This window comes from Microtus pennsylvanicus, chromosome 7, assembly GCF_037038515.1.
Source record: "Microtus pennsylvanicus isolate mMicPen1 chromosome 7, mMicPen1.hap1, whole genome shotgun sequence".
Taxonomy (NCBI): domain Eukaryota; kingdom Metazoa; phylum Chordata; class Mammalia; order Rodentia; family Cricetidae; genus Microtus; species Microtus pennsylvanicus.
Window position 1 is genome coordinate 113,718,812 of NC_134585.1, and position 27,777 is coordinate 113,746,588.

Here is a 27,777-nt window from a genome sequence, read left to right on the forward strand (position 1 = left end):
GTAGTGACAAGAGGTGCCGTGCTAAGCCCTGCCAGGCTCACCAAGCCTGTGCAGGAACCTCCACTTCCAGTTTTCTTTTCATATGTGCCGGCCCACTTCAGAGCTGGCCGTGAACAGTTGGAGGTAAAAACCCTTTCCACATCCTGAAGTGCCATACAGAACTCACGGCAGCGCTCCGGGACGGTACTAGAAGCACTAACATACAGAACATGGGTGCAGCCACGGAACCTGGGCGGAAAGGACTCAAGACAGTAAGCAGGTCCCATGGTTGTTCCCTCCCGATGGCAGGCATGTTGCATTTCCGTTCCGTCCCTCACAGTTGTGGACTCCGTGCTACATTGTTTCTAATTAGCCCTAATTCCATTTTTACTGATGAGAACACTTGAATATGGATTATATGCCTAAGAATTCAGATTGCCTGTTACTTCTTTGTGCTTGCAGATCGGCTTTCTTTGTCTTCCTGTATCTTTCTAGGGCTTGAAGCTGTGCGCTGCTTAGTTTGCCAGCTTGATAGAAACCAGGGCCAGCTTGAAAACGCTTCCATCAGATTGGCCTGTTGGGGCCTTTTCTTGACTAATGATTTCTGCGGGTGGTGCTGCCTGAGTTTGCGGTCCTGGGTTCTAGAAGAAGCAAGTTCAGCAAACCCTGGAGAGCAAGCGAGGAAGCAGCGCTCGTCCATGGCCTCGGATTCAGTGCCTGCCCTGCCCTTCCTCAGTGGTAGCTGGCCAAACAGCCTCAACAGTTGTCACCAACGCACAGTGTTCTCAAACATCAAATTCCAAGGTGTTTCCTTCATGGAGGTTTATGTTTGACTTTTCTCTTAAATGTCGATCAAAAAGAGCATGCAACACGCCACAGCTGAGTGACATTCTAGGCCCTGTCAAACTCCAAGACTCCTCTTGATATGCAATTGGGAACAGCAATAGGCAAAATGCTACCTTTATGGGGTGTGACCCCTTTCTTTAGCGATCATGTGGGGTAGTATTTTTGTTTTGACTCCTCTTGATATGCAATTGGGAACAGCAATAGGCAGAATGCTACCTTTATGGGGTGTGACCCCTTTCTTTAGCGATCATGTGGGGTAGTATTTTTGTTTTCTTTATTCAGGGTCTTGCTGTACACCCTGCAACCCAGGCTGCCTCTGTTTCCCAAGTGCCAGGAGTATAGGCATATACCACCATCTCTCCCTCCAATGCTTCATTGTGGCCCCTTAGACACAATGGTATTTCCTCCTGAGTATCCGGTACAGAGAAATGGCTCCAAGGTGAAGCCAGATTCTCCTACACCAAGAGGGTAATCATGGGAGTATAGATGGACATGTGTGAGAAAGAAAGGATGCTGAGGCAGTTTGAATGTAATTCCCCGCCCAAGTTCATAATGAGTGGCACTATTGGGAGGTGTGGCCTTATCAAAGGAAGTGTGTCACGGAGGGGACGGGCTTTGAGGTTCTTTGGCTCAAGCTTCGCTCAGTGTAACACGGAGATCACTCTCTGCAGTTTGTAAGCTGTAGGACTCTCAGCTACTTCTCCAGCACCACATCGGCCTGGATGCCACCGTGCCCCACCATGATAATGGGCTGAAGCTCTGAAACGGTAAGCCACCCCAATGAAATGTTTGCTTTATGAGAGTTGCCATGGTCATGGTGTCTCTTCACAGTAATAGAAAGTCCAACTGAGGCAGATGGGAAATGCTTCTGTTGCACAATTACTCGTATATTAATTGAAATATATATCAAGCACCTACTATGTGCAAGGCTTTACTGAGTACTTCATTTGTAAAAGGAAGCCAAGTCAAACAGGAGCCTACTTCCCTGAGGCTAAGCATCCGGTAGGGGAGATGAGGTGTCAAGAAGGTCTTGTCACCTGGTGTCGAGAGCTGTGGTAGAGGACCTTGTAGCTGGAAGGGATCATCAGAGAAACTGACCTGTGAGATTTTGAGGAAGTGACGAATGCCTTCTCAGTATGTAAGAACTGGCACACAGTGGGACTCCTCTTCCTCTCATCTAATTTGACATACTCTTCATCCAGCCACTCCTGACGCAGGGACACATCCCCTGGTGTCATGTTGAACAGTGGCTGCAGGGAGGTTAGAGGATGGTGGGCTGGCGCATATACGGGTGTTTATTTTCCAAGATGACAATGTCCCAGAGGACGGCCTTTGCCCTAAGCTCTAACAGCAGCTGCATCACTGATATCATAGAGCTGCGTCTTGATGTTTCAGCATAGTTCAAAGCTCTGAAGCACACTGTACCATAGAGCAGTCCCTAGAGCCTCCACTTCCTCTCTCCTTGCCAAGGAGTTTGGGCCTTTTCAGACCGCTCTAACTGTCCATGGATCTTTCGGTTGTCTGAGTAGTTGGATTCCATCGAGCTAAGACCCTAGTGTACAAGCCAAGCCAAGGAAGAGCCGCCCTCCTGCCACCCCTGGAGCTTTCAATATTGTTAACAGAATTGTTGCCAGCAATACTGCTGAGTGACCTAGGTATTGGCCAGGGCCTAGACGGGCCCCTGGGATCAAAATTTCCTCTAGTGATGCAGCTTCACCACAGAAGGTAGTCCAGTTGTTGCAGCCTCGCCAAGGGAGGCTCGTGAGCTTTGCTGCAACGTTCTGCGCTGCCTCAGAGATACCTGGGAAAGATGATGTAATCCGAGAGCCTTCATGGCCCAAGACTCCCTAGACGTCTGAGGTAATTGGAAAATTCAAGGCTGGTCCCTTGGGTGCACAGAATTTATCCAGCAAGTTTGATAGAAGGTTAAGACATTTTCCCAAGTGGTATATGGTTAAGTCATGAAAACATACTAAGTAGAGCCAAATGGAAAATTCTACAGGTTTTTGTTGTTATTCATTCAATACACTATTGTCTCTACTTTGAGCCAATATCTGCCCCGCATGGGAATAGTACAGTTACTAAGTCAAGTCCCTGCCCTCAGGGAGCTCAAAGTCTCCAGGAGGTATATTATACATGGCAGACAGTGATGAAGCTGTGCAGGGTGAGGTCTTCTCCTGGGTAGGGTGCTGCTGTTTTATACAGGGCAGGTGGCGAGCTCACTAATAGGATGGAGCTGACGCTAGAGTAGAGCGGAACCTTGGAGAAATCAGAGTGAATCATGAAGGTTTGCATCTTTGAGAAGGGCACGTCAGACAGGACCAGTGACTGTAAGAGCTCCAAGATAAGACTGCCTGAGTCTGAGGAACACCCGCCAGGGTCACCGTGGCTGGACAGGGGACAGCAGGTGCTGACCAGAAAGAGCATGGATCAGACCACGATGGTCATACATGGTAACGGGAATGAAGCGTTGTATGCTGGCTTTGTTCTGAGTAAGATGGGAGGCCACTGGAGGGTACTGAGCAGAATGACGGGACATTTTGAGAGGTTCTCTCCTGGGGGACAAAGTGGAAGGGGGAAAGGCAGAAGCCGGGTCGTTAGAAGACAATGACAAAGCTTTTAGTTGGGAAACCTTGGTATCTCAAACCCGGACAGCAACAGTGGACGTAGAGAGCGGTGGGTGCGTTAAGGGAAAGTTGGTGGCCGTTCCTGTGGCTTGGATGTGGTGTGTGCACACATGCTGTTTCCAGGCCTCCCAACCTAAGGACAAAGTAGTGCATTTGAAGTGCAGGGGAGGACTACAGGAGAAGCAGTTTGGTGATGGCAGGCAGGAGGAAGTGACAACTAGACACTGGGCGCCATTTAAATGTGATGCTTTACTGTACACACAAGGGGAGATGTGATGTGAGCCATTGGACACAGTTATCTAGAGAGCAGACCTGGGGCACCGAGGAGTCACTGTGTATGAATGGTATCTAAGTGACAGAATGAGGTCTTGGGAACAGGAGGGAAATGGACGAACTGCTCTTCAGCTCTCCTGGGGGTACAGAGGACGGAGACGGGAAAGGAAGTCGAGCAGCATGCAGGAGTGAAGTCTCATCAGACATGAAGAGGACACTTCCGGGAGGCGTCCCATGTTCCATTTGCTGTGGAAAGCTGTCCTAGGCACTCAACAGTCTGACCTGTAACCACACTAGATGCTACTAGGCTCTGAATCCCCGAGATTCTGCCAGGCATTCCTCAGGGAGGTAGGAGTGCGGCAAAACCAGTATCTCAAAGTAGTGGTGGTTCTGCTCAAGAGACATAAAGCGTGAAGAACAATCAACAACCTTGAAGGTGATGGGCGGCCATGTTTTCTGGGAAAATCAGATTGGCTTACAGAAAGGGGCTAAAGGAAGAAACTTAGTATCTTCATGTCTGTAACTAGTGTAGCAGCTCCAAGAAGGAAATGTATTGTGTGGTGACCTCACAGCTGTCAACTAAACATGTCACCTCCTTGGCATTACCCAAGTGACCACTCCAATGAGTCACCACTTCCTATGAACTCTTTTGGTAATTATTTTTAATATGTGCTGAGTTTACTGCTGTAAAAGAAGCCAAGGATCCCAGAACACACAAAATGTATGCGTGAAAGACCTTGGCGGGGCTGAGGCCATGCTAAGTCTTTTTCCCAGAATTCTTAGCTGCTAGGGTGGACCTGCAGAGTCAGTGCTTTCTGCTGGATATAGAGACACAGCAGAAACTCTCCACTGTCCGAGCTGTGAGGACGGAGGACTCTCCAGCATCTGGTGTAAGAAGAACTCAACAGATGGGTGAGATCGCTCCACACCATCCCTCCTTATTAATGTATACCTGTGTAGCCTACAGATGAGTCATTACACAGATTAGCACCCAGGCTCTTAGCTAAATAACAAAACGATGTTATAATTGTCACAAACCATGGAAAATCATGGAAAAACCACTGAACAGATACTAACAAGGGACAAAGGGTTTTCACACTCTGCGAGAAGCACTTGAATTCTAGCTCAGGGATAAACCGAAGAGGTTGTAATACAATGGAAGGTAAGGAGAGAACATCCTCCCTGCTCTGTGATCGTTATGTTCCCACCTTGATACCTGTATGAAACAGAAAGGAGCCTCCTGTGGAGCAGATCATCAGCCCGCCTGGAAGAGCAGTGTAGTGGTGGCCCACACTCAGCCACACAGAATAGACGAGAAGCTCACATACTCAAAAAAACGACTTAACTCTTAGGTTAGAGAAAGCACTTTGTCTTTAATTCTGTCAGTCTCTTTGGAACTACTCAAGCTCTTCGGTCCTCCGCACATCTGAGTAATGCTGGCTTCAGGTTTGCCGAGCTAAACTTGTACCCAGTACGCCGTCAGAGGGCCACGGTCCTCAGCAGACTCCTCGATGCGCTCTGCCCACCTGGGTATGTGCACTCAGACTTCTCCAGGAACTTCCCACAGCAAGACCAGTGCGGACGACCTGGGTGTCCTTTGTGTCCATGGCCACAGCCGAGGTACCCACCTGCATGATACCAAGGGAGGGAAACACCTCAAAGTAGACCCAGCTCTTGCTACACAGGTGAAACCTGGCAGTGACGAGTTCTCCGAAGGAACTACCTGGTTCGTCCACTGGAGCCAGAACTATCGAGGCATCGTGGCTGGCCAGGCTCTCGGAACTGTCCAATGTGCAGCATTTGAACTGTTAAATGAGCTATTTGGGTCTTACCTACATGTAGTGAGTGACATGAAGGTAGATCAGTGCAAAAGAAGACAGATCCTGGATTGACTGCCTAGGAGGGCACAGAAGCCCATTTTGTGGGTCACTGTTAAAGATACGGTGTAACTTCTTTATTATTTTATGTATGTGAGTGTTTTGCCTGTGTGAATGTCTGTGTAATGTGTGCCTGGTACCCAGAAGCCAGAAGAAGGCATCAAATCACTTGGATTGGATGTAATAAACAGTTGTGAGCCCCCGTATGAGCACTAGGAATTGACCTTGGGTCTTCTGGAAGAGTAGCCATTACCCACAAGATTGTCTTGTCCCGGCTCCAGGAGAAAATAACTTTTTTTTTTTTTTTTTTTTTTTTTTTAGTTTTTCGAGACAGGGTTTCTCTGTAGCTTTGGAGCCTGTCCTGGAACTAGCTCTAGTAGACCAGGCTGGCCTCGAACTCACAGAGATCCGCCTGCCTCTGCCTCCCAAGTGCTGGGATTAAAGGCGTGCGCCACCACCGCCCGGCTTAGAAAATAACTTTTTAAAAAATATTTGGATCTCTTGCCTGGAGATCCTGACTCCCCGAGAGTCAGAAGCTGCTCAATCATCCCTTCCCCTAACCCTCCCCATTTAAGGTTTCTTCATGATTTGGGGTTGGTCTGCATTCCACAGTGCTCAGACTGCTAGAACAGGTGCAAACTGAATTGGAGAATCCCACAGAGAAGCGAGAGGCCTGTGGATTGGTCACAAGGCTTGTGTACTGTGAATTGTATCCAGAAAGATGGCAGAACTTTGAACCCTGTCATTTCAATTCAGAGCAAGCAGCTTACTGTGCAAGCTCCTTGTCCTGCCACCGCACATGAGGCTGGGCTTCTAGAACACCCTGCCCAGTAGCTGTGAGGCAGAGAAGGGAAGGACCCTTGCAGCTGCACAGGCAAGCAGGCTTACCTGGCATGGTGCCTCCGCAGGCGCAGCGTGCAGTTTTCTGGCCTCCGCTGGAGCAGAAGGTGCAGCAGTGAAACACCCCTGGGTGCGGGCGGTGCTTTCTCCTCACCGTCATGGTGAAGGGTGAGCCCTGGAGGGTGCAGTGAGACTTGACTCGGATGTGTGTCGCCTTCTGCCATGCAGCAGAGTCACGACATTACACCAGGGCACTGACTGCATCTCCTAAGCCTCTGGGCACTGAAGAGAGTTCCATAGCCTCATTTCCAGGGACATCTTAATTAGCTCGGGTCTGGCTCAAGCTGGATGGGTTCTGCCTCCCTCGAGCCCCGAGTGAAGTGGGAGTGGAACCCCCCCACACACACACACAGCCGTCCTGACTCAGGCTTTTGTGTGACGGACTGCAGTCTTGAGACATCTCATGGGTAGTTACTGGGCTGCCACAGCCACAAGCTAGGACATGCGCAGCGCTTTCTGCAGCTTCTCAGCTACGTGTCTCCCAGCGCTAGCCCTTTCCTTCCCACCTCTAGACCCTGGATACCACAAATCTGTCTGTCCAGCCTTGTATTGGTGGACTGTCAGGGTACATGGAAGACAGAAAGGTTTAGGATGTGTGACTAATGAGTCTCAAGTTAGGAACTATCCGCTTTTTCTTCAAGGATATCTTGAATTTTAATTTCTCTCTTATGTTAAACATAAGTGCTTATTAAGTGTTGTAATTTTCCTGTACCCATGTAAGAGCCACATCATCTGTGGAAGCCTGGTATCCTAGGAGACTTCCCAATGTCAAAGTCGCCCTCTTCTGAGGGAAGATCCATAGCCTGAACCTATGAAACTATGAGCCAAAATAAACCTTTCTTTTTGCTAAGTTTATAGCTCTGGTATTTTGTCACAGTAATGGGAGGCTGGAAAACATGATTTCTCTAAAAATGAACCTGGTGGCAAATATACCTGGCACATCCTGTAATCCCTGAAGTGAGAGTGAGAAAGTCAAGAGTTCAAGGCCAGCCTGGCTACACAGTGAGCCGTAGACCAGCCTACAGATTAAACAATATTCTATCCCCCATCTCTACAACAAAACGAAACAAAACAAGCCGGAGTTTAAGGAATAGGCTCAAATGCCCATTTTGGATACAGAACTACTGACTATCGGGGCAAGACTGGTCTGTCTGAGTAGGCTTTGGAGAAAATTGAAGTGAAGTACACAGAAACATCCGGCCCATTCCCGACATGATTAGATCAGCAGTACTGGCACTGGATGTCGTCCCCCTGCACAGGTCACGTGGTTAACGTGGCCACAGTAATGCCGATGGCCATCACCACTGCTTTCTGGCTGAGGGAACAATTGCTCCAATATCAGCAGAGATCTGAAAACTTCCTAAACCACTAAGTGTTATACCTACTTGTGGGGGGATTGGAGTCACGGTACGGCACACATGTTCTGTGTACTGATGGTTAGGCAGATAATGACTGGGCAGACAACAGGAGGAGCCGTAACCCTGCCTACTGTGGCCCACTCACAGTGTGGAAGGGTTGAAAACTATTGAGTGTGTGTGTGTGTGTCTGCTAAGGGATTCCCCTGTGGTCAAGACATCTTCTCTGGAATAAGACTCCCTACAGACTAACCAGGAGAATGAAGTGCTGAGTGCTGCCAGCGGGTGAAACAGCGGGTGGGGGTAGGGCCATGAGCACCCTCGACTACAGAGTCGAGCAAGGGACAGTTTATGTCATCCCCGACGCAGCTGGTCCTGTGAGAGACCTATGAGAGCTCCTGGTCTGACAGCCAGCGTGGGGCCTTCCTCACCTGCACGTGCTGCTCTCTGATGCAGACCCACACGGTATAGACTCCAGGTTCCTTGGGAGTGAAGGAAACATTGTATGATCCATCTTTGTTGTCCTGGACCACCGTTCTGACGGGGCTGAAGGAAATAAGAGTTCAAAGGGCCGCCCCCTCTCAGGAGGCTGCTCCAGATGTCCCCACCTGAAGCTGGACTTCTGTGGCATTACATTTCCTACACAGAATATAAACTGTAAATGTCCCTCAAGGTGCAGGTAAGCAGCGTCAGTTCCACCCTGGCCCGACATCCTGAGAACCTACAGAGTGCTCCTGTCTTGTTTTTGTGGGTCTCTGTTGTACTCCCTGACTTGTGGCCCTTCTTCTTACATCAATTACAGAGGGAAAAATATAAACACAATCCTAGGTCAATTTAATGTGGAAATACTAGGTTTAAGAAAGGGTACAGGGTCTCAGTGGTTAAGAGCACAGGCTGCTCTTCCAGAGGTCCTGAGTTCAATTCCCAGCAACCACATGGTGGCTCACAACCATCTGTAATAAGATTTGGTGCCCTCTTCTGGCCTGCAGGCATATATGCAGAATACTAAGAATACTGTATACATAATAAATAAATCTTTTTTTAAAAAGGTACAATTCTGTTACACATCAAAAAAATTTTTGTCCATTTCAAAGTTTGGAATGAGGACAGTCTGGGGGCAGTGGGCAGCTATGTTGAGAGAGAAAACTGAGCTAAGCCATAAAACCTACAAAGGGGACACATTCGGCTAATCATTTTCTCATGGCATTACGGAATCATATGATGAAGGGGTCCAGTTACATCTACAGTAACTCAAAGGCCCTGCTTTTTTCCTCACTGCCTACTACACATAGTAAGTTTAACACACACCTGTCTTTCTTATCTTTGGGGACGACCGCGACCTGGACGTTGTCTCCTCCCCGGCCCATGCTCTCTCCCGTGGCATCCTTACAAAGCAGGGTAAAAGATGCTGTCTGCTTCTCTCGAACTCTGTGGAGATCTGCAAAAGACAAAGCAGTGCTCACAGCTCAGGCAAATGGAGGCGCCATTGCCCCCAGTCAGACAACAAAGCTTGTGCTTCTTAGTAACTAGCCTGTTCCCTCCGGCCTTCTAGGCCATACTGATGGGCACCCTCCTGGAGGCCTGGGTACGTGCTTTGTGCAGCTGCTCTTGAGTCACACGGGAGTCTTCATCTTAACCCTATCCCTAAGGAAACTGTGAATATCTAGGATTAATCTAGGAATCCAAAGAAAGCCTTTAGACCTGTAGACCGGTATCCTCAAAACTACCTTCTCCAAGCCCCAGGTCCTATTAGAAGAGGAAGAGGATGCTGCAGTCTAGCTTACTGCTTCCCTGCTGTGCAAGCCCCTGCAACTCAGAAACTACTGCCAAGGCATGGGGGGGGGGGGCACCCACTGGCTATGGTCTGAAGGCCAGCGTGCAGAGGAAACCAGGTTTCTCAATCCCAGGTTGTGAATTACCGGGCATTGCGGAGGGGCCAATGGAGGGTCTAGGAAACTCGTGAACTTGTATGTGTGCCCTTCTTAGTGGGTCCTTCTGGGAAAGGCCATTCTCAGAGGGATCTGTGACTTCTAAAGAGCTAGAAATTCCTTGCTAAAGTAAAGGCAACTCTTGAATAAAAATTTCCCATCAGGAATAACACACTTCTCTTAGGAACAGAACACTGGTAGAAAGGAACCATTTCTAGCTGGGCCTAGTGATGCACCCTCTAAATCCAGCACTCAGAGACAGGTAGATTTCTGTGAGACAGCCTGTTAGTCAGAGCTACCCAGTAATACCCTGTCTCAAACAAACAAAACAAAAGGCCTCAACCTATCAAATTCTTTGACATACCAATGATAAAAAGTTTGTGTGATCTAAAATGGTAAGGAAGAAAGGACGGCGTGATTTTGTTTTCCTCGTTGCTCTGTGACCCTCAACATTGCACCCAGGCACCAGGAGCCGCCATGTGTGTCTCTGCCCAGGCAGATTTTGCCTTGGCCTGGTTGGTGCTGCTATCTCCTGTGGGTGTGGTCAGGCTCTACCACCCCAAAGCATGGTCCTTACGGTTCTTGGGAGCTTCTGCTTTTTTGGAATAAAACAGGCTCAAACCTCACCCCAGTACTAACTGCAGCCCACCCAGACCAAGCCAGGGGGAAGACCAAGGCAGGGAACTGCTGCCTTTCAAATGAGTGTGCCTCTCCCCTTGGTCACCGGTCAGAAACAGAGTGGTCCTAGCACAACAAGCCTCATTCTTTTTCCTTTATGACACATAGTTTCGTATAGCCCAGGCAGGCTACAAACTGGCTATGCTTCCAAAGATGTCCTCAGCCTTCTGATGCTCCTGCCTCCACCTGCCGAGAGCTGGGATTAGAGGGACATGTAGTCACAGTTTTATGCGGTGCTGGTGATCAAACCCAGGCTGTGTGCCAGGTAGGCAAGCATTCTGCCAACTGAGCTACACCCCCAGACAACAAGCCACAGTTCACCAGCCTCTAAGGATCATATCCCTGGGCACTGTCCTCTCAAAGTCAGTGGGCAACACGTCCCTACCTTCTCCCTGAAGGACACATTTAGCTGGATCAACTTCTTTGGTATTAATGGCCCCGTAGACTTCATAGCCCCGGCACTGGCCGGCCTTCTCCTGAGGAGAGAAGCAGATCTTATCGTTCACTCCCGGGCGGGCGCTGTACTCAACTTTGTTCAGCTTTCGGAGCCGTTCGACCACCACCCCCTTGGTAATGAGTATTTCTAGGTCCGAGCCGCTGGTCAGCAGGTGCTCGGTGAACTCCACCCCGGTCCGCATATCAGCCAGCAGCTGTTCCAGCTGGGCCTTCTGCAACTGCAAAGAGTTTTCCTTCTGGACCCGTATGTCATCCAGCTGCTTGAGCAGTCTGTCCCGGTGTTCCTCGATGGCTTTGATGTAGCCCTCAGAGAATGTCCGGACGTCGCCTGCCACAGCCTCCACTCGCTCCTGGAGGCCACTGTTCATGCTTTCGATCTGAGCCAGGGCTTCCTCCAGGGCCTCCACATGGGGCTGGGTGCCTCTCAGGAGCTCCCGCACAGAGTCTCCATGCTTGTGAATGACGTTGCTGGTGAAGTCATAGGGGTGCTCCCGGTGCTCCCCAACCACACAGTCCCGACACACCGGCTGGTCACAGAGTTCACAGAACAGCCTCAGCTCCTCCGCAGGGTGAGCAGGACACAGGATGGGCTTTCCAACCCGACTGTAGCCTTTCAGGTCTTTCAGGTCCACCACGGTATGATACATCGTCTTCTTCTGCCGCCTGGGAAGAAGGGGGACATGAGGGAATCACTCTAGAGGGAGACAGTGTGGCAAAGAGGTTCTAGGAGTCATATCCCTTAGAATGTCTAATATCAAACTATAGGATCCTCTTTGCTTCATTCTTTTTTCATCCTGAGCCCCGTGCCTATCTGCGGGCTGTCGTTTAGAACACAAGACATGCATACTTGGACTTAGCTTGGGATAAATATTCAAAAGGTACAATGCTGAGACCACGTTCTGAGAAACTCTCACGAGTTAATTCGGGGGGCTGGAGAGATGGCTCAGTGGTTAAGAACGTTGCCTGCTCTTCCAAAGGTCCTGAGTTCAATTCCCGGCAACCACATGGTGGCTCACAACCATCTATAATGAGGTCTGGTGCCCTCTTCTGGCCTGCAGACATACACACAGACAGAATATTGTATACATAATAAATAAATAATAAATAGATAAATAAATATTTAAAAAAATAATAAGAAAAAAAGTTAATTTGGTGCTAAGTCTGAAGAGCCACAGCCCACTTCCTAAAGCACAGTGGAAGGCTAGCACCGAGTGACCAGGTCAGATGGAACTATGTCGCAACGAAAGTAGGCAGCTGGCTCTGACAAGGCCGTGCCTTATGTTTAAGTAACATTTCAGTAAAGCACTTCCATTGGCCAGCGCCTACATCACATACACTGGCAGGCCGGGCGATCCCTCCAGAGTCATGAGCATTAGGAGAAAGTGAAATCAATGGGCACTAAAATCAAAGCGCTCTTTAATTCCTCTTTTCTATAGCCTCCTAGGGGACACAGGGAAATCCCTAGGACCACGCACTGACTGCTTGTCGAGTTCCTTGGTGACATTCCCGTCAACCTCAAGCGTCCATGCCTATTCTGGTCCGAGTGTGGCTGCAGAGATGTGTCAGCTGCTGAGCTGGCAACGCGACAGTCGTGGGGATGATCGCACAAGTTCAAAATAGGGAGCAAAGACAGCTGTTGTGTTGGTAAGGCCCGAAAGCAAAACTGTGCTAGGTTAATTTGAAAACCCTGTTTAGGGGTTTTTGTTTTGTTTTTCTATTCTGATGCACTAGAGTGGGATGGAGAAAAGGGGACAGAGAGTAAATGATCTAACAAAATTCATTGCGTGTGATAAACGACAAAATACCACAATTAGCATCTACCAGCCTGCTCTCCGGGTACAGAGGTATGAGGTAAGGCACAGCTGGTCAATACCTATGGCGAGAAGGTTTTTTTAGGAAAAAGAGAACAGAAGAGCCAGGTCTGAATTGAGGACTCGGTTCACTTACACTCTTACCAGCTATGGGAATTTGGCAAAGCACAAAATAATGTTGAGTTTCTGTTTTAATAAATAGGGGGTGAAATACGTGGCTGTCTTTCTGTAAAAGATCTTACAATGATCAGATGAGACGGAGGGCAAGGTCCATGCCAGCACGGTAATCCTGCCTCTCCAGCACCCACTGCGTATTCAACAGAGGAGCAGCTGGTGCTGGAACCCCAATGTGCTCTGTAAACTGAAACCTGTGAGGCTGTACTAACTTGCACGCTAGAGCTTGTGATTGCACGGTGTGTCGTTTTTGCCGTTTGACAGTGTCTGAGAAAGCCTTCCTTTTGACCTGCCCACCACGGGATTTGTGCCTTGATACCTTTGCACCCCACTCTTAAACCACAACAGGTGGGGTGTTCCCTCTTTACCTATGAGCCTGGCAGCAGAAGTGGCAGAGATTGGCCTTGCAGGTCTGACACCTCTTCTCTACTTCTCGGTCGCTGCACAGGTCACACACCAGGCCCTGGCCTTCCCCGCGCAGACTCTCCAGCATCACGTCATTCATGGCCAGGTGGTCTATCGTTAAAGCCTTCACTCCACCCAAGGGCAGGTCCACCTGAGCATCACATACCGGACAGAGGATGCCAACCTGCGGCTGCAAGCTGCGTGGCTTGGGTTCCTGGAAGAGGGACCCCTCGGAGCTGGTGTCTGAGTCACCCCCACGGATGTCCACTACAGAGAACGGTTCCAGCTTTTCCAGACACGTGGTGCATACCGTGTGCAAGCAAGGCAAGAGCCTGGGGGCTTTGAAAAGCCCCAGACACGAAGGGCAGTGAGTCTTGCCTGAGTTCCCAGGTGCGTTCGCATCGGGGTGTTTGTGCACGAAACCCAGAAGCGGCTTCCTGTTTTCTGACATCTTTCCCACGTCTGTACCCAGTATCAGAAAAGGCCCTGGGGAGTCCTACAATGCAGGGTAAATTCACCCAGAGACAGAGTTCCCAGAATTTGAACAGAGAGCATGTGGGCTCTCGTGTTGCCAAATAAAAGGGCAACCGTGAAGAGCGTGCCTCTGAGGAACCATCCACAGAGCTACTCAGGATTTGTGGCTGGGCCCTTCCTTTCCACTGCATCCCACACCAGACACGTCCACGCCCTCCTCAATCACCCAAGACGTCCCCCCTCGCAAGCGCTTCTAGATCTAGTCCCCCAGCTAGTCCTGCAACCACCACCCAGACCCCTGCATTTCTTGTCCTCCACGGCCACCCCCCTCCCGCCCCACTGGTCCCACCCCCACCACGCGACAAGCGCCCTCGCCCCGGGCGATGAGGTAGAGGGTCCTCCGGCTCTCCCAGGGTGCGGCGCCGGCGCTGCCGCCTCCCTAGGCTGCCCAGAAGGCCCTAGAGCCGTCGCCCCGCCTCGCACCAATCCCAGCCCATGTAGGCTCCGAAGAGTCCAATCACCGTCCAAGAGGGGCGGGCCTCGCCACTCGGACCCACGCGGCCCTCCAGAGTGACACCGCTGCCATCCAATAAGCTCAGCAGGTTCCACATTCTCGCCTGGCCACTCGTGCGGCGGCACGAGAAGGACCAAGGGACGGCAGCAGGAAGGGCCGGGATGAGGAGCCTGGGAGTGAGCGGCGTAGTGTGGTCGGCGTCACCATGTCACGAAGATGAGTTCTGGCCACCAGAGCGGCCTCAGGACCTTTGAAAAAGCCTCGCTGAGTGCCGCAGAACGGGATCCGCCCCAAACTCAGATAGGGTTCTCCCATTGGTGCACGGTACTGTCAGTCCGCCGAGGTGTAGGCCGAAGCATGCTGGAACTTGTAGGCGGCCTCTCCCTGGCTACAGAGGCTTCCGCGAAGCAGGGGTTACCCTGCTAGGTCTCTTTCGCTATCTTCTGAGCATTTTTTTTTCCTGTCCTGGGATCCCTCAGGTCTAGCCTCCTCTGTACCAGAACCCCCCGAGGCTGGCTAGCTTCTGGCATTTTCCATGGCAAGGGACCTCCGGCTCAGGTCCAAAAAACTAAACGAAACGTTTATAGAACAATTGCCCCTTGGAGCTCAACTGAGTTTCCGGGGTGCTAGCCGCTTTTAATTGACCGGCCCAAGGCGGGAGGGAGCATGTCCTAAGAGTTTAGATACTTCTCAATCAGAATTCCATAGTAACGGAAGAGGGTGTGGGACGATGACAAGCGGAGCAAGTTTGGCAGCTGTTTTTACAATCAAAGGGGCTCCTGACTGGTCACAATGGGACAGTGGAGCGTGTCAGTGAGGGACAAGGCCTTTGTAGGCCCGACAACTTTGTAGTTAACAAGATGGATACACCTGGTACCTGACCGTTATTAGTTCTTTGTCTCCTTGAAGAATCTTGCCTGGAGTTTCAGATTCATTCTTGTGGTAGCTGCTTCCTACGTGTGGGCGTTGCGACCTTGACCTCTGAATTCCAAAAATGGTACGACAGGACTCGTTAGCAGCTACTCTTCTCATTCTTCTTCAGTAGCATAAGCCTCTGTCTGTCCTGGTGCTTTCCTCATTTACAACCTTCCTTTGGTTTCAGGGACCTCTTTATTAGAGATAAATACTGTATTCCTGCCGTTAGAATTTATTCTTTTATGAAGTATGGACTCTAGAAAGGGCCCAAAACTGTGGAAACATGAAATTTAAAAAAAAAGAAGGATCATCTGGCTATTTCTAAAATATGTTGGGTTGAAGCTGTAGCTCACTGATAAGAGTGTTTGATCAATATGTATGAGGCTCTGGATTCTCTCTCTAGCACATGTATGTGAACACAGACACACACACACAGACACACAACCAAAAAATAGTCTGGTTTTGTCTTTATCGTGAGAATCTTGAGATCTGGCTCAAACTTTACAGTAAGTAAAATATATCTGTAAATGACTCAAAAGCCATTTTCTTTCTTTCTTTCTTTTTTTTGCGACAGGGTTTCTCTGAGCGTGTCCTGGAACTAGCTCTTGTAGACCAGTCTGGCCTTGAACTCACAGAGATCAGCACGCCTCTGCCTCCCAAGTGCTGAGATTAAAGGCAGGCACCACCAATGCCTGGCTATCAAAAGCCACTTTTATATAAAAGTCACATGACCCCCCAAAGAAAGATGCCTACGTAGGTCCTAGAAATGAAAATGGCCCTTACCTAGGCTTGCCAGCCTTCTGTCCTCTGCACTACCCTGGCCGAATCTTCTTGCTCCTCTCCAGTATCCTGAAGCAAATGACAAGAACTCTTGTGGACTTGGCTTTGCTGTGTCCTCTTGCTCTGACCTTTGCCCTCCTTGATGCTTGGCTATACTTGGTTCCATCTCTTATTCATGCCATATCACATTTCCCATAGTGGGCATTCTAACTTCTCTTCTTTGATAACTGCTTTATAATTTATATGCGTTGTCTCATTTAATCTTCTAACAGCTTCTGAGAGAACAGCCTGGAAGAGGTCTAATTTAGGTCCCCCTGCGCTAACATCTGGGACGGAGACACATGATGTCATGTCTAAGATTCTGCTGCAGTCACCTCTACCTTCTCAACGTCTTACACATCAAATCCCTCACACGGAGCAACTACCTGCCTGGTTGCTGTTTTGATCCCGCCCTCTTCTGCCTCTCCTTATTTCACTGACACACTCAGGCAGCCCTTTTCATGTTCTTTCTACCGAGGGCCATGATCAAGTCCTGCAGGAAAACTCGTCGTCCCTCGGTCCAGGACCCCTCAGCTAGTTAACTTAGGTGCGTTTCTTCAAGTGCAACCTTGGGTCAGTCTTCTCATTATTAATTTCTTCTTTCTCCTCGTGTGCAGATCATGAGGGACGATATTGTCAGACATTTCTCGGTACTCCCTCATGTTAGTGTTTGCTGTGCTGTGTGGTGGAACTGCTTCCATAGTCTCCGCTGCTAACCCCCACCCCTCCGCTTTGTTCTGTAGCTTTCCCATCCATATCTCCTCTTAAAGAGTTGAGTCCCAGACCTATAATTCCAGTGCTGACCGATCTCTCCCCCAAGTGTTTGTCTTTAGTGTCTATTGGAACTTAAGTGTCTGCTCCAAAGTATGTTCCCATCCCTTAGTCCCCACTTTGAATGTCTCTGGGCTTCTCTACTCTGGGCTTCTCTCTTCATTACATTCTGCCCTCCAAATTGTCACACGCCATTCTCCGACAGGATGCTCATCCTCCCAGCCTGAAATCTTATTGTCCTCTTGGCCTCCTTTCTCATGTTCCAGATCCAGGCTGGCATCAGTTTCTTTCCATTCCCATTGCCAACACCTTACTGCATATCACTCTCACTTCAAGTACCACATTAGTTTCTGGATGATTCTTGACTTCCTCTTTTAGAATAGCTAATTTGATCTTCCAGGTTAATTGTAAAGCCATGCCAAGCTTTGTTGACTGAAGCTTTGTGTACTGAAGTCAGAAAGCCAAGAAGAGAAGATGACCTATCAGGAGATCAGGAAGGCCAGGGAAGGAATGTGACCTATCAGGAAGATGACCTATCAGGAGATCAGGAAGGCCAGGGAAGGAGATGGCCTATTGGGAGAGCAGGAATGCTGGGTCTGACGCTACTTGGTTCATCCAACAGATACCCAGTGAACATGTAGACAGGGAAACAGGTTTTGGCGGACTTGCCTTTCGCCATTACATCTGCCTTCATCAGTCACTATCCCTCTACCTCCTTGATTTCTCCTGAGACCTCCAGTCTGAAGCCCAGCCCCATCCGCTTCTGCCTTCATCCCCTTCTTCCTGGTGGATCTTTCTATGGGCTCATACTCATGCTTCAGTTTCTCCTTCAGGTCTATGCTCCTCAGCCTCCCTTTTCTCTTCTCGCTAGCTAAGAGTCTGGAGAATAGGGTGGCTTGGATAAAGTGTGTCCCATAGGCTCATGACTGAACACTCAGTCATAGTTGGTAGTGTAGTTTGGGGATGTTTGGCAGCTTTGAGTTGGTAGAGCTTCCTTGGAGAAAATGGCCCATGGGGCAGCGTGTGGCAGGGCAGGGTGCTTCGAGGTTTTATAGCTGGCCCACTTCCACCATGCTCTCTGCTTCTTGATTTGCCCAGATGTGAGCAAGCAGCTGGCTGCCGTATTTCCTCACCACGATGGACTACATCTCAAACTGTGAGCCCAAGCAAATGCTTGCTTCCTGTGCGCTTGCCACCGTGAGAAAGGTAACATAAACATGGTCTACGCTTGCTCCTCGAGTTCTTCTCCTTCATCCTTACCCCCAATGCCGTGCAGGCTGGCATTTGCTGTCAACGTTCCTCGGAAACAGCCCTTTTACGAACGGCTCCGGCAACATGCCACGTGCTCCTCTTCAGTTCTTCTTTGCCTGACTTTGCTGTCGGTTAAAACGCAACTTTCCGAATCTTTCCCTCCCCCTCCCTTGCCCTCTGACCATCCTGTCTTCACCCACGGTGCAGTTTCTTCTGCTTAGCCCTTCAATGTTGGTATTTTAGTTGTTAGCCCCACCCCCACCCTATAGCCTCCTCATTCTCCCTTGATTGTTATGGGAGGGGGAAGAGTCTAGAAAAAGCATTAGTCTAGTTCTTTCATGTGGACTGGGTTTTTTTTTTTTTTTTGGTACCACCAACCACTTGTGAATTCAGAGACTGGATGGTGAAGGAGTAATATGGACACGTGACTGAAAGGAGAGTATTTCAGACGAGGGAAGTGTCTGCTTACCGAGAGGCTCATACTTGGTGTGTTTACACAACAGTAGAAGGCTGGGGCCCTAGGGGCAGCACAAAGGAACTAGTGGAGGGCCGGAGTCGGGATTTTATCATAGTGGAGGGCCAGAGTCGGGATTTTATCATGGCCTTACCTGGGCAGCCAACTTCATTCTTGTCCTGCCCCTGCCCTACACAGCATGTACCTGAGCCTCAACCTTTTAAAGTAGCTGTACCGGTCTCCCTGCTCTGGTTAATGTAGCTTGCCCAAGGCTCTGTTTAAACATCTACTTCCCCAGGAACCTTCCATTACGGAGTCCTTGCTGTGCTGGAGAAATTTTTGTCAGCGTGACACAAACTGGGTCATCTGGGAAGAGAGACCCTCAGCTGAGAAAATGCCGCCACCAGACTGGCCTGTGGGTGAGTCTGAAACATTGATAAGGGATTGATTCGGGAGTTCCTAGATCACTGTAGGTGGCGCGTTCCCTGGGCAGGTGGTCTAAGAATGACGTCTGAATGTGAGCCTGGAGAAGAAGCCAGGAAGCCCAGGAAGCAGCGTCGTTCCTCCTCCCTGGCTCTGCCTCTGCCTCTGTCCTGCTCCAGCTCCTGTCCCTACCTCCGGCTGTGTCTTATCACACCGGCAGGAAACCAGACTAGAACAGTGTGCTTTTCTACTTTTTCTTTTCTTTTCCTTTTTTTTTTTTTCTTATCTTGCCCTGGCTGGCCTGGACCTTGCTATGTAGATCAGCCGGCCTTAAACTCTCCGGAATCCGCTTGCCTCGCTGCTGGGTTTAAAGGTGTGCACCGCCACTGCCAGCTGCGTCACGTTTTCTCTTCCCTCCCCTGATGCTGCCTTCTGCCTCCACTGTGCCTCGCTGCCTTTAAAAAAGACTTTATTTTTATTATTTTAAAGTGATGTGTGTGTGTGTGTGTGTGTGTCTGAGTATGTACACATGAGGCATCAGAGCCCCTGGAGTTGGTGTTACCAGTGTAGGGTCCGGGAACTGAACTCAGATCCTCTGGACTGCTAAGCAAACTCCTAACCACATGGGCTCCTGTCTCACTGCTACATTGCAAATACAGGCTACAGTGCCCGAAACACAACATGTCCAATAAGTGGCTGAGACTCGTGGTTCATACCTAGAAACTCACACTATCAGGACAAACACCATCGGGAAGTGTATTGCTGATTTCAGCTAGATGGGTTTCAGCTTTCTGAAGTTGTTAGCGTGGCCTGATTCCTAACATACAGCTCTTTAACGCCATCTAGTGGAAGTAGCTTCTATAAAAGCACCAATAAATTTGGTAATGCCCACGTGGCTCTTTTATTTTATTTTATTTTTTTCCCAGAGGAGGGAGGGGTCGAGTAGGTTCCAGGACACAGTGAGCTCCAGATGATTTGACTTTTACTTAAACATTCACTGTGCTGAGCCGGGTATGGCCTTTGACAACAGTCCCAGCACTCGGAGGTGGGGGCTGGAATACCAGCAGTTCAAGGTCATGAAAGGAAGGAAAGAGGGAAGAGGCGAAGGAAGGACTAGACGCAGAGGTGATGTAATTATGAGAGACGGCGAGTATAAACAGTCCCCCGTTTCAGACACTCGGTGATAAATGGGCAGCGGTTCCGCTTTGAGAAGGTGACGATGAGCTACTTAGAATGATGTCACTTTCCAGGCTCTCCCCAGAGGGGAGGAGAGGATTGGATTAAAGCACACAAGACACCAGCTCCACGTTACATATCTACCTGTCCTTACAGAAAGCGTCTTTACTGTCTTGTCTACGACGCTTCATCCTTTGTTCCTGACTCCATTGACTGACAGGTGTCTGTCATGGCCCCCAGTGGCCTGCAGCTGACATAGTCAGAACGTGTCCATCGTAAGTGATCCTTAGACCATGTGCACTTTATTGTACACTTGTCCACGCCTGTCTCTGAGCTCAGCTTCATGTGTTTATCACGACTGGAGCCCATTATCCACCTTTCTTGGAAATAAATGTTTTTAAAAGGTACCTGGGACATTATGTATTTTCTTTTAACAACATGAGCAAATGCTCTTTTATTATATTAGCTGCACAGACATTTATCTTCCATGCAGTGTATGTATGTGTGTATATATATATATTTGACTAAATCGGGCAGTATAAAGCCGACACTGCATGTTGGAGTCAGGTTTCATGCTGCATGTGGCGATAATGCTGGTCATTAAGATCGGAGAAGCGGTTGTGGAGCGCTCCTGCTGTTATGTTACAACTGGGCACAAAAGCGTGCTTTGTGCTCCTAGTAAAGACAGCATCCTAACTTAACACAGCTTCCCCTTTTAGGATCCCTTCAGCTTTTGACTTTAATAAATATGCCAACTTTTAAGGTTAGTTTTGAAAATGGTGGTTTAAATTGGACCTTTGGTGTGGTACACATTTGCCCTGGTTTGCTTTTTGTTTTTTTTTATTTGATTGATTGATTTAAAGTTTATTTATTTATTTATTTAATGTATGAGTGCTCTGTCTGTATGTACGACTTTATCCCAGAAGAGGGCATCGGATCCCACTATAGATGGCTGTGAGCCACCCTGTGAGTGCTGGGAATTGAACTCAGGGCCCCTGGAAGATCAGCCATTGCTCTTAACCACTAAGCCATCTCTCTAGAAATGACTAGTTTTATGGCTTGCTCCTTGCCATTGTTAGGATCAGAGAGAAGCTATCTTTAGCTTTCAGAAGTCTGGGGCGTGTCTGCTAAGCTAGCAGAGGGACTTTGGGGACTTGCTGAGCCAGCAGAAGGGCTTGTGGGGGTGCTTGCTGATGGTCACCCATAAGTCGTGGTTTTCCTGAGGCCTGCCTGCTCAGCTCTATCCCATTCTAGTGAACTGAAACTAAGGCTTAGATTTCTGTCAGGCTACTAGGAGAGGCTGCTAGGAGAGCTTGGTCTTGTTCCCACCCCCCACTCCCCCAGTCACCAGGATGTCACCAGGATGGCAAGTCAATACGGGCAAAGACGACCTCCTATGCTCACAGGTTGGCAGAATTGATATTGTTAAAATGGCTGCCTTTCCAAAAAGCAATATAGTCAATGTAGTTCTCTTGAAAATTCCAGTGACATTCTTCACCTAAAGAGAATATTTAATCCTAAAACTTATGTGGCAGTACAAGAGATCTCAAACACCTAAGTCAACCCTGATGATACAGCCAAGATGGCAAAAGCAGCCTGGTACTGCTGCAGAGACGCACGACCTAGATAGAAGCCCATGCGCTTGCAGCCAGCTGATTCTCGAGAAAGGTACATGCATCGGAAAAAGGATGGCCTCCTGCAAAAGTGGTCATAATGAAGTCTAGGTATCCAAACCAGATCCCTGTCACTCACCCTGTACACAAATCGACTCAAATAATCCAAGGGTCTTAACGCAAGACTTGAAACTTTGGAAATTATTCCAGATTTAAAGGCAAGCAATGGCTTTCTGAATAGGACTCTCCAGTACTTGAAGAAATAGAGCAAGAGCTGACAAAGGTATAGCAAATTAAAATGCTTCTCTTCAGCAAAAGAACAATCAATGGAGTAAAGAGACAGCCCATAAAATAAGAGAAAAATCTTTGCCAAGTATTTATCTAATGGGAGTCATGGCCATAATATATAAAGAACTAAAAAGAGACAGCAGACCAATTAGTTCAGTCAATAGATGCACAGTTGAACTGAACGGGCGCTTCTTAAATGAAGATATGCACACGGATACACACATGCGCCCGTGTTATATGCAAATGCATGAACACTGTCCAACACCTTCAGCTACCAGGGAAATACAGACCAACTACATTGAGATGGGGGTCTCACCCCCCTCACAATGGCTAATCATTAAGGAAACAAGGGGACTGGAGAAGAGATGAGTACTCTTCCAGAGGACCTGGGTTCATTTCCAGCACCCACATGTGTTGTGGGATATTGTATGTGAGGATGTGTTGCTGTGGTTGGGTAATAAAGCGCCGAATGGTCAATAACAAGGCAGGAGAGGATAGGTGGGATTTCTGGGGAGAGAGAGGAAGAGGAGGAGGAATCTAGGTGCTGGATTTCACCAGTAGACTCAGAGCAACTCAGATGTTCCGTACTGAGGAAAAGGGTAAAAACCACATAGCAGAACATAGATTAAGAGAAGCAGGTTAATCAAGAGCTAGTTGAGAATAAACCTAAACTAAGGCCAATAGAATTAATTGTAAGAAGTCTCCATGTTGTTATTTGGGGGCTGGCAATTCAAAGATGGTCCAACAAAAGAGCTTGCTCCACACACAGCTGCTAAGAACCATCTATAATGGGATCCAGTGCCCTTCTCTGTCACGCAGGCATGCATGCAAGTAGAGCACTCATATGTGTAAAATACATAAATAAATCTTTGACCAGGTGGTGATGGCACACGCCTTTAATCACAGTACTCAGGGCAGAGGCAAGCGGATCTTTGTGAGTTTGAGGCTAGCCTGGTCTACAGAGTGAATTCCAGGCCAGCCAGGACTGTTAAACAGAGAAACCCTGTCTCAACAAACAAACAAATGAACAAACAAAAGGAAACAAAAGGAACTCTGTTCACTGCTAGTGGAAATGTAATTTAGTCCAGCCACTATGGAAATAAGTAAGGAGGCTCCTTGAAAAATTTAATGCAAAAGTTTCATATAATCCAATCGTACCACTTCTGGGAGTATATCTCAAAAGAAAAAACAAACAAATATTATATGCTTTCCCTCATATGTGGAAGACAGAAAAAAACAGACACGACTAGAGAAATATGAAGAAGGAATGAGGGAAGGAGAAGGCAGGATAAAGAGTTGATAAAAGAGATGAATATTAACAAAACATAAATGTATGTAATTGTCATACTGAAAACCTTATGCTCTACAATCAATACAATAATCACTCTGGCTGAAGAGGTGGGTCAGTGGTTAGGAGCTCTTGTTGCTCTTCCAAAGGACCTGGATTTGGTTCCAGCACCCACATGGCAGCTCACAACCATCTGTAAACCCCGTTCCAGGGGATCTGACACCTTCTTCTTGCTTCCAGGCACACACATGGTGAACATAAATATATAAGTAGATAAAACTGGTATAAATAGAAATAAAATAAAATTTAAAAAAAGTATTCAGTCTTACTGTTTCATATTTTCTAAACAATTCAACAACTACTTAGCATTTATGCTGTTTGTGTGATATTATAAATAATTTAGAGAAGTCTGAAACTACTCAGGAGGATGCACATGTGATATGCAAACACTGCATCACTCTATCCAAGGGACTTGAGCGTGTGCAGCTCTTGGTATCTGCAGGATGTCCTGGAACCAGTTTTTCACAATACCAAAGGATAGGCGTATGTGTATGCGTCGTGTGTGCACGTGTGTGTGCATGTGAGCATGTATGTATGTATGTATGTATGTATGTATGTATGTATGTATATGTGTGTGTATAGTATACATTGTTATCGAGAAAATATGTATGTTCGCAAAGCAAGCCAACAATGTAAAGGAATACATATGACTAACATATCTCTTATGCCAAGTCTGAAATCTGAGAAATTAGTTAACTTTTTTCTTTATTAAAAATATGCATATATTAGCCAGGCAGTGATCTCACAAGCCTTTAGTCCCAGGACTCAGGAGGTGGAGGCAGCTGGATCTCTGGGTTTGAGACAAGCCTGCTCTACAGAGTGAGTTCCAGGACGGTCAGGACTACACAGAGAAACCCTGTCTTGATAAAACAAAACAAAATTCACATACTGTAAAAACTTACCATGAGTGATTTCTAAATTTTCATAAGGAAAAGCATAATGAACTCATAAATAAAGTTCCCAGTGCTCAGCTTTACTGGCTAATAAAATTCTGTCCCTCTTGCTTAGTACACATCCCCAACTTTTTATTTTTCTTCTTTGCTAGAAAAAAGGGAAAGCAAATCCAAGATATGTCATTTTATTCAATTATATCAATATTATATTAAGTAATATATACATCAATATTAAATTTGTAAAGGTTAGATGGAAAATATTTTTGAAATTTCCACAAAGACTTCTTCACTTAAACAAACTGTACACCTGATGTTTTGTCTAATTTTTAAAATGTCCTTCATTTGAAAGAGGGCTCAGCTAGTGAGAGCTCACTGACTCTGGACTGATAGCAAGGGAACCTGCATAAGTCCAAACTAGACCCACTGAATGTGAGAGAGAGTTGTGATGCTTAGGCAGTCTGTGAGGCCACTTGCAGTGGGACCAGGATTTATCCCTAGTGTCTGGACTGGCATCTAGGATCACATTCTTTTTAGAGGATGGCCTTGCCTAATTTAGCCTAGATATAGGGAGGAAGGCCTTGGTCTTGCCTTTAAATGTAGTGTCTGACTTTGTTGACTCTCCATGGAAAGCCTTACTCGTTCTGAAGAGTAGATTGGTGGGGAGTGGAGTCAGGGAAGAGTGGGATGGCAGGAGGGAAGGGAGTGGGAACTGGGATAGCTATGTAAAATAAGAAAACAATTTTATTAAAATAAATTCTTAATTTAAATAAATGAAAAACAAATTGGTTAGAAAAAAAAAAAGAAAGAGGGCTCAGGTGAGGGTAAGGCATTCAATAAGGATTCTCTGACTGTAAGTCAAACGTATGTGCAGGCCTACACGCCCACACAAGGGCCACAGCACGCTATTCATGCCACGCTGCTGTCTCTGCAGGATTTGTGAGGCTGCTCTGCTTTTGATTTTACACTTGAACCCCCTTCTGATTCTTCCCCCCCTTCCTTTGGAAGAGTTATTAACATGGTTAGCAAATGCGTGTCTTTCCCCCTCATTTCTCTGAGCGATCAGACCGGAGAATGACTATAACAGGCCAGGCTGTGATGGAATACCGTGTCTCTTCTCATACAAATGACAGCTAACTTTTCCGAGCGCCCGTCGCCCACAGCTCAGGAACAGCATTTACGGCATGAGTAGATTATAATACATCATGGTATAGGGAGACGTTTATACATTAGTTCCAGGGGTGTCGGAGGGAAATATAAATAATGTTCCCAGCTGCAAGAAAATATAAATCCCCTTCACCTGCCGAGGCAAAGCCTGGTTATGTATTCTAGATTGACGGCAGCTGTTTTTTTCTTAAGTACCTATTTAAATCCGCGCCGTGTTTTAATAAAATGGTCATTTATTTGCACAGTATGTAGGACTTGGAAGGACTTTCTGTCTTTTGTACGGAGGCAGCGTCTCTCATTTTCTTCTCTTATTTAACGAGCAGTAATGCCACTTCGCAGAAATTCTGTTGTGACAGAGCCCCTCTCTCCTTCAGGGCTCCGTGGTGCTCTGTTAAAAATCTCCTAAGAAAATGTTTGGCGTAGATTGTGATAGTGCTGACCTGGGGAGAGATACCGGCTGGTACTGCCGCATATCTGAGGGGCTGAGAGGCAGCAGTCTTGGTGGAAAGGGTTACAGGCTGGTTTGGGATCTACTTTTGTTGGGCAAACAGCACTTTCTCTGTTTTGTATGTGACCTGGAGCAATGCTGTTAGAGTCAGAGTTGGGAGGAATAGCTGTGGTTCTTGCAGCATCTCCACACGGCCGTCCTTGCAGCATCTCCACACGGCCGTCCTTGCAGCATCTCCTCCACACAGCCGCATCCCAGTCCCGCGCTTTCGGATGTGGGAACATGTGGGAAGCAGTTGCCTCATGCAGCTGTTAATCACTGAAATATGGTTATTCCAAATTCAGATATACTGTATAAAGTAAGTGCTGACTTTCAGAGATTTGTAATGCAAAAAGAGGATGTAAAGTATGTCATTGATTGCATGTTGAAATGATACATATTTATGTTTATTTTTCATAATTTTCAAGTGTAAACTTGTCTGTGTGTGCACGATCACATGTGTGTGTACGAGCGTTAGGGCGTGCCCATGTTGCCTTCGCTCTCTTTCTATCTTACGTACGGAGGCAATGTCTCCCACTTGAACCCACCACTCACCCATTCAGCCAAGCAGGGTCCTCATCCACCCAGCATTTATGTAGGTGCTGGGGACCCAAACTCTCGGCCTCACATTTACAAGGTAAGCACTTTACCCACTGAGCTGTCTCCTGAGTCATAGTATAACATTTTCAAAGAGCAGTTTGGGGCTTATGGCAAACTGGAGCGGATTCTATATTTCTCCCCACATAAGAACGCTCTCCCCCCCACCCCATCAGCGTCCTGCACCATGGTCGTGCGTTAGCTACAGCCCATCAGCGTCCTGCCCCACGGTGGTGCATTAGCTACTATCTGTGAACTGGAGCCTATCAGAGCCTATCAGCATCCTGCATCACAGTGGTGCATCAGCAGCTGTCTGTGAACTGAAGTCCCTGTGTTGTCACTTGAACTTCACAGTTTGCATTAGGGTTCACATTGGTGCTGTGCCTTCCACAGGTTTTGACAAATGCACCCCGTGTCTCAGCCAGCACAGTGTCTGTCTCCGAAGCCCCCTGTGCTGCACCTCTTCTTTCGACCTCTTTTCAGACTCCTGGCAACCACTGGGCTCTTCAACCACCTGCTCTGCTGATTTGCCTTTTTTTTTTTTCAGAGTTTCATGCAGTGGGAATCAAATAGACAGCCTTCCACACTGATGGCCTCTGCTCCATTGTCCCTCATGTCCTCGGATCCTTCATGCTGTTTCACAGCCTGGTAATCTCATGGCTTGATGACTACGTTCTCCTTCCTTCTCCCTTCTTCTCCCTAACCCCCATCCCCCCTCTTTCCCTCCTCTTTCTTTTCTTTTATTTTTTTTTGAGACAGGATTTTACTTTGCAGACCAGACTGGTCTGAAACTCACTCTGTAGACCAGCCTGGCCTGGAACTCACTCTGTAGATCAGCCTGGCCTGGAACTCACTCTGTAGACCAGCCTGGCCTGGATGAGACCCCTCTTCCTCTGACCCACAAGTGCCGGGATTAAAGAGACACACCTCCATACCTGGCCCTTTCTTTTTTTTGTCTTGTTCCAAAGAATGTTTCTTTGTATGAGTGCATCACAGTTTATTCATCGAAAGTAGTAAGATTTTAATAAAATTCTACTAAATAAAATCAATATTTAAATCATTTCCACTTGTTTTGCTTTGCTTTAAAGGTGGTTACTAAAACAAAACCACAAAAAATTCCAATGAATTTCTCTTTGGGCATTTCTGCCCTGGGCTTTGGCAAAACCACATAATCAGAGTTAGCTTCAAAACAAGCTTCCATTTTAACACCTGCCTGGATTCTGTTGTCCCCTACACAGGGCGTTGTTCTAAGGACTTGCCTTCCTTGCTTTGTTTCCTCTG

General features: G+C 47.7%; 1 protein-coding gene and 1 long non-coding RNA gene across 4 annotated transcripts; one reads left to right on the forward strand and one right to left on the reverse strand.

The window, feature by feature from the left end:
- Window positions 1-5,078: 5,078 nt before the first annotated feature.
- Trim45 (tripartite motif containing 45) lies at window positions 5,079-14,526 on the reverse strand. 2 transcript variants are annotated; one of them, XM_075981790.1, is made up of 6 exons: window positions 13,273-14,526; window positions 10,849-11,582; window positions 9,166-9,295; window positions 8,289-8,403; window positions 6,491-6,617; window positions 5,079-5,353 (listed from the first exon to the last, which is right to left on the reverse strand). In XM_075981790.1, exons 1-6 carry the CDS (start codon window positions 13,758-13,760, stop codon window positions 5,205-5,207), a joined length of 1,743 nt encoding a protein of 580 aa, XP_075837905.1. In that variant the 5' UTR covers window positions 13,761-14,526; the 3' UTR covers window positions 5,079-5,204. The 2 variants fall into 2 exon arrangements, with proteins under 2 accessions (XP_075837905.1, XP_075837906.1); XM_075981791.1 differs by having other exon boundaries at window positions 8,289-8,446; window positions 13,273-13,898.
- Window positions 14,527-14,844: 318 nt separating this feature from the next.
- Window positions 14,845-27,432, forward strand: LOC142853894 (uncharacterized). Of its 2 annotated transcripts, XR_012911280.1 has the most exons (5): window positions 14,845-15,294; window positions 17,901-18,008; window positions 18,806-18,926; window positions 27,044-27,144; window positions 27,256-27,432. It is a non-coding gene; the product is annotated as an uncharacterized LOC142853894 (long non-coding RNA). The 2 variants fall into 2 exon arrangements; XR_012911279.1 differs by having other exon boundaries at window positions 27,044-27,432.
- Window positions 27,433-27,777: the final 345 nt, after the last annotated feature.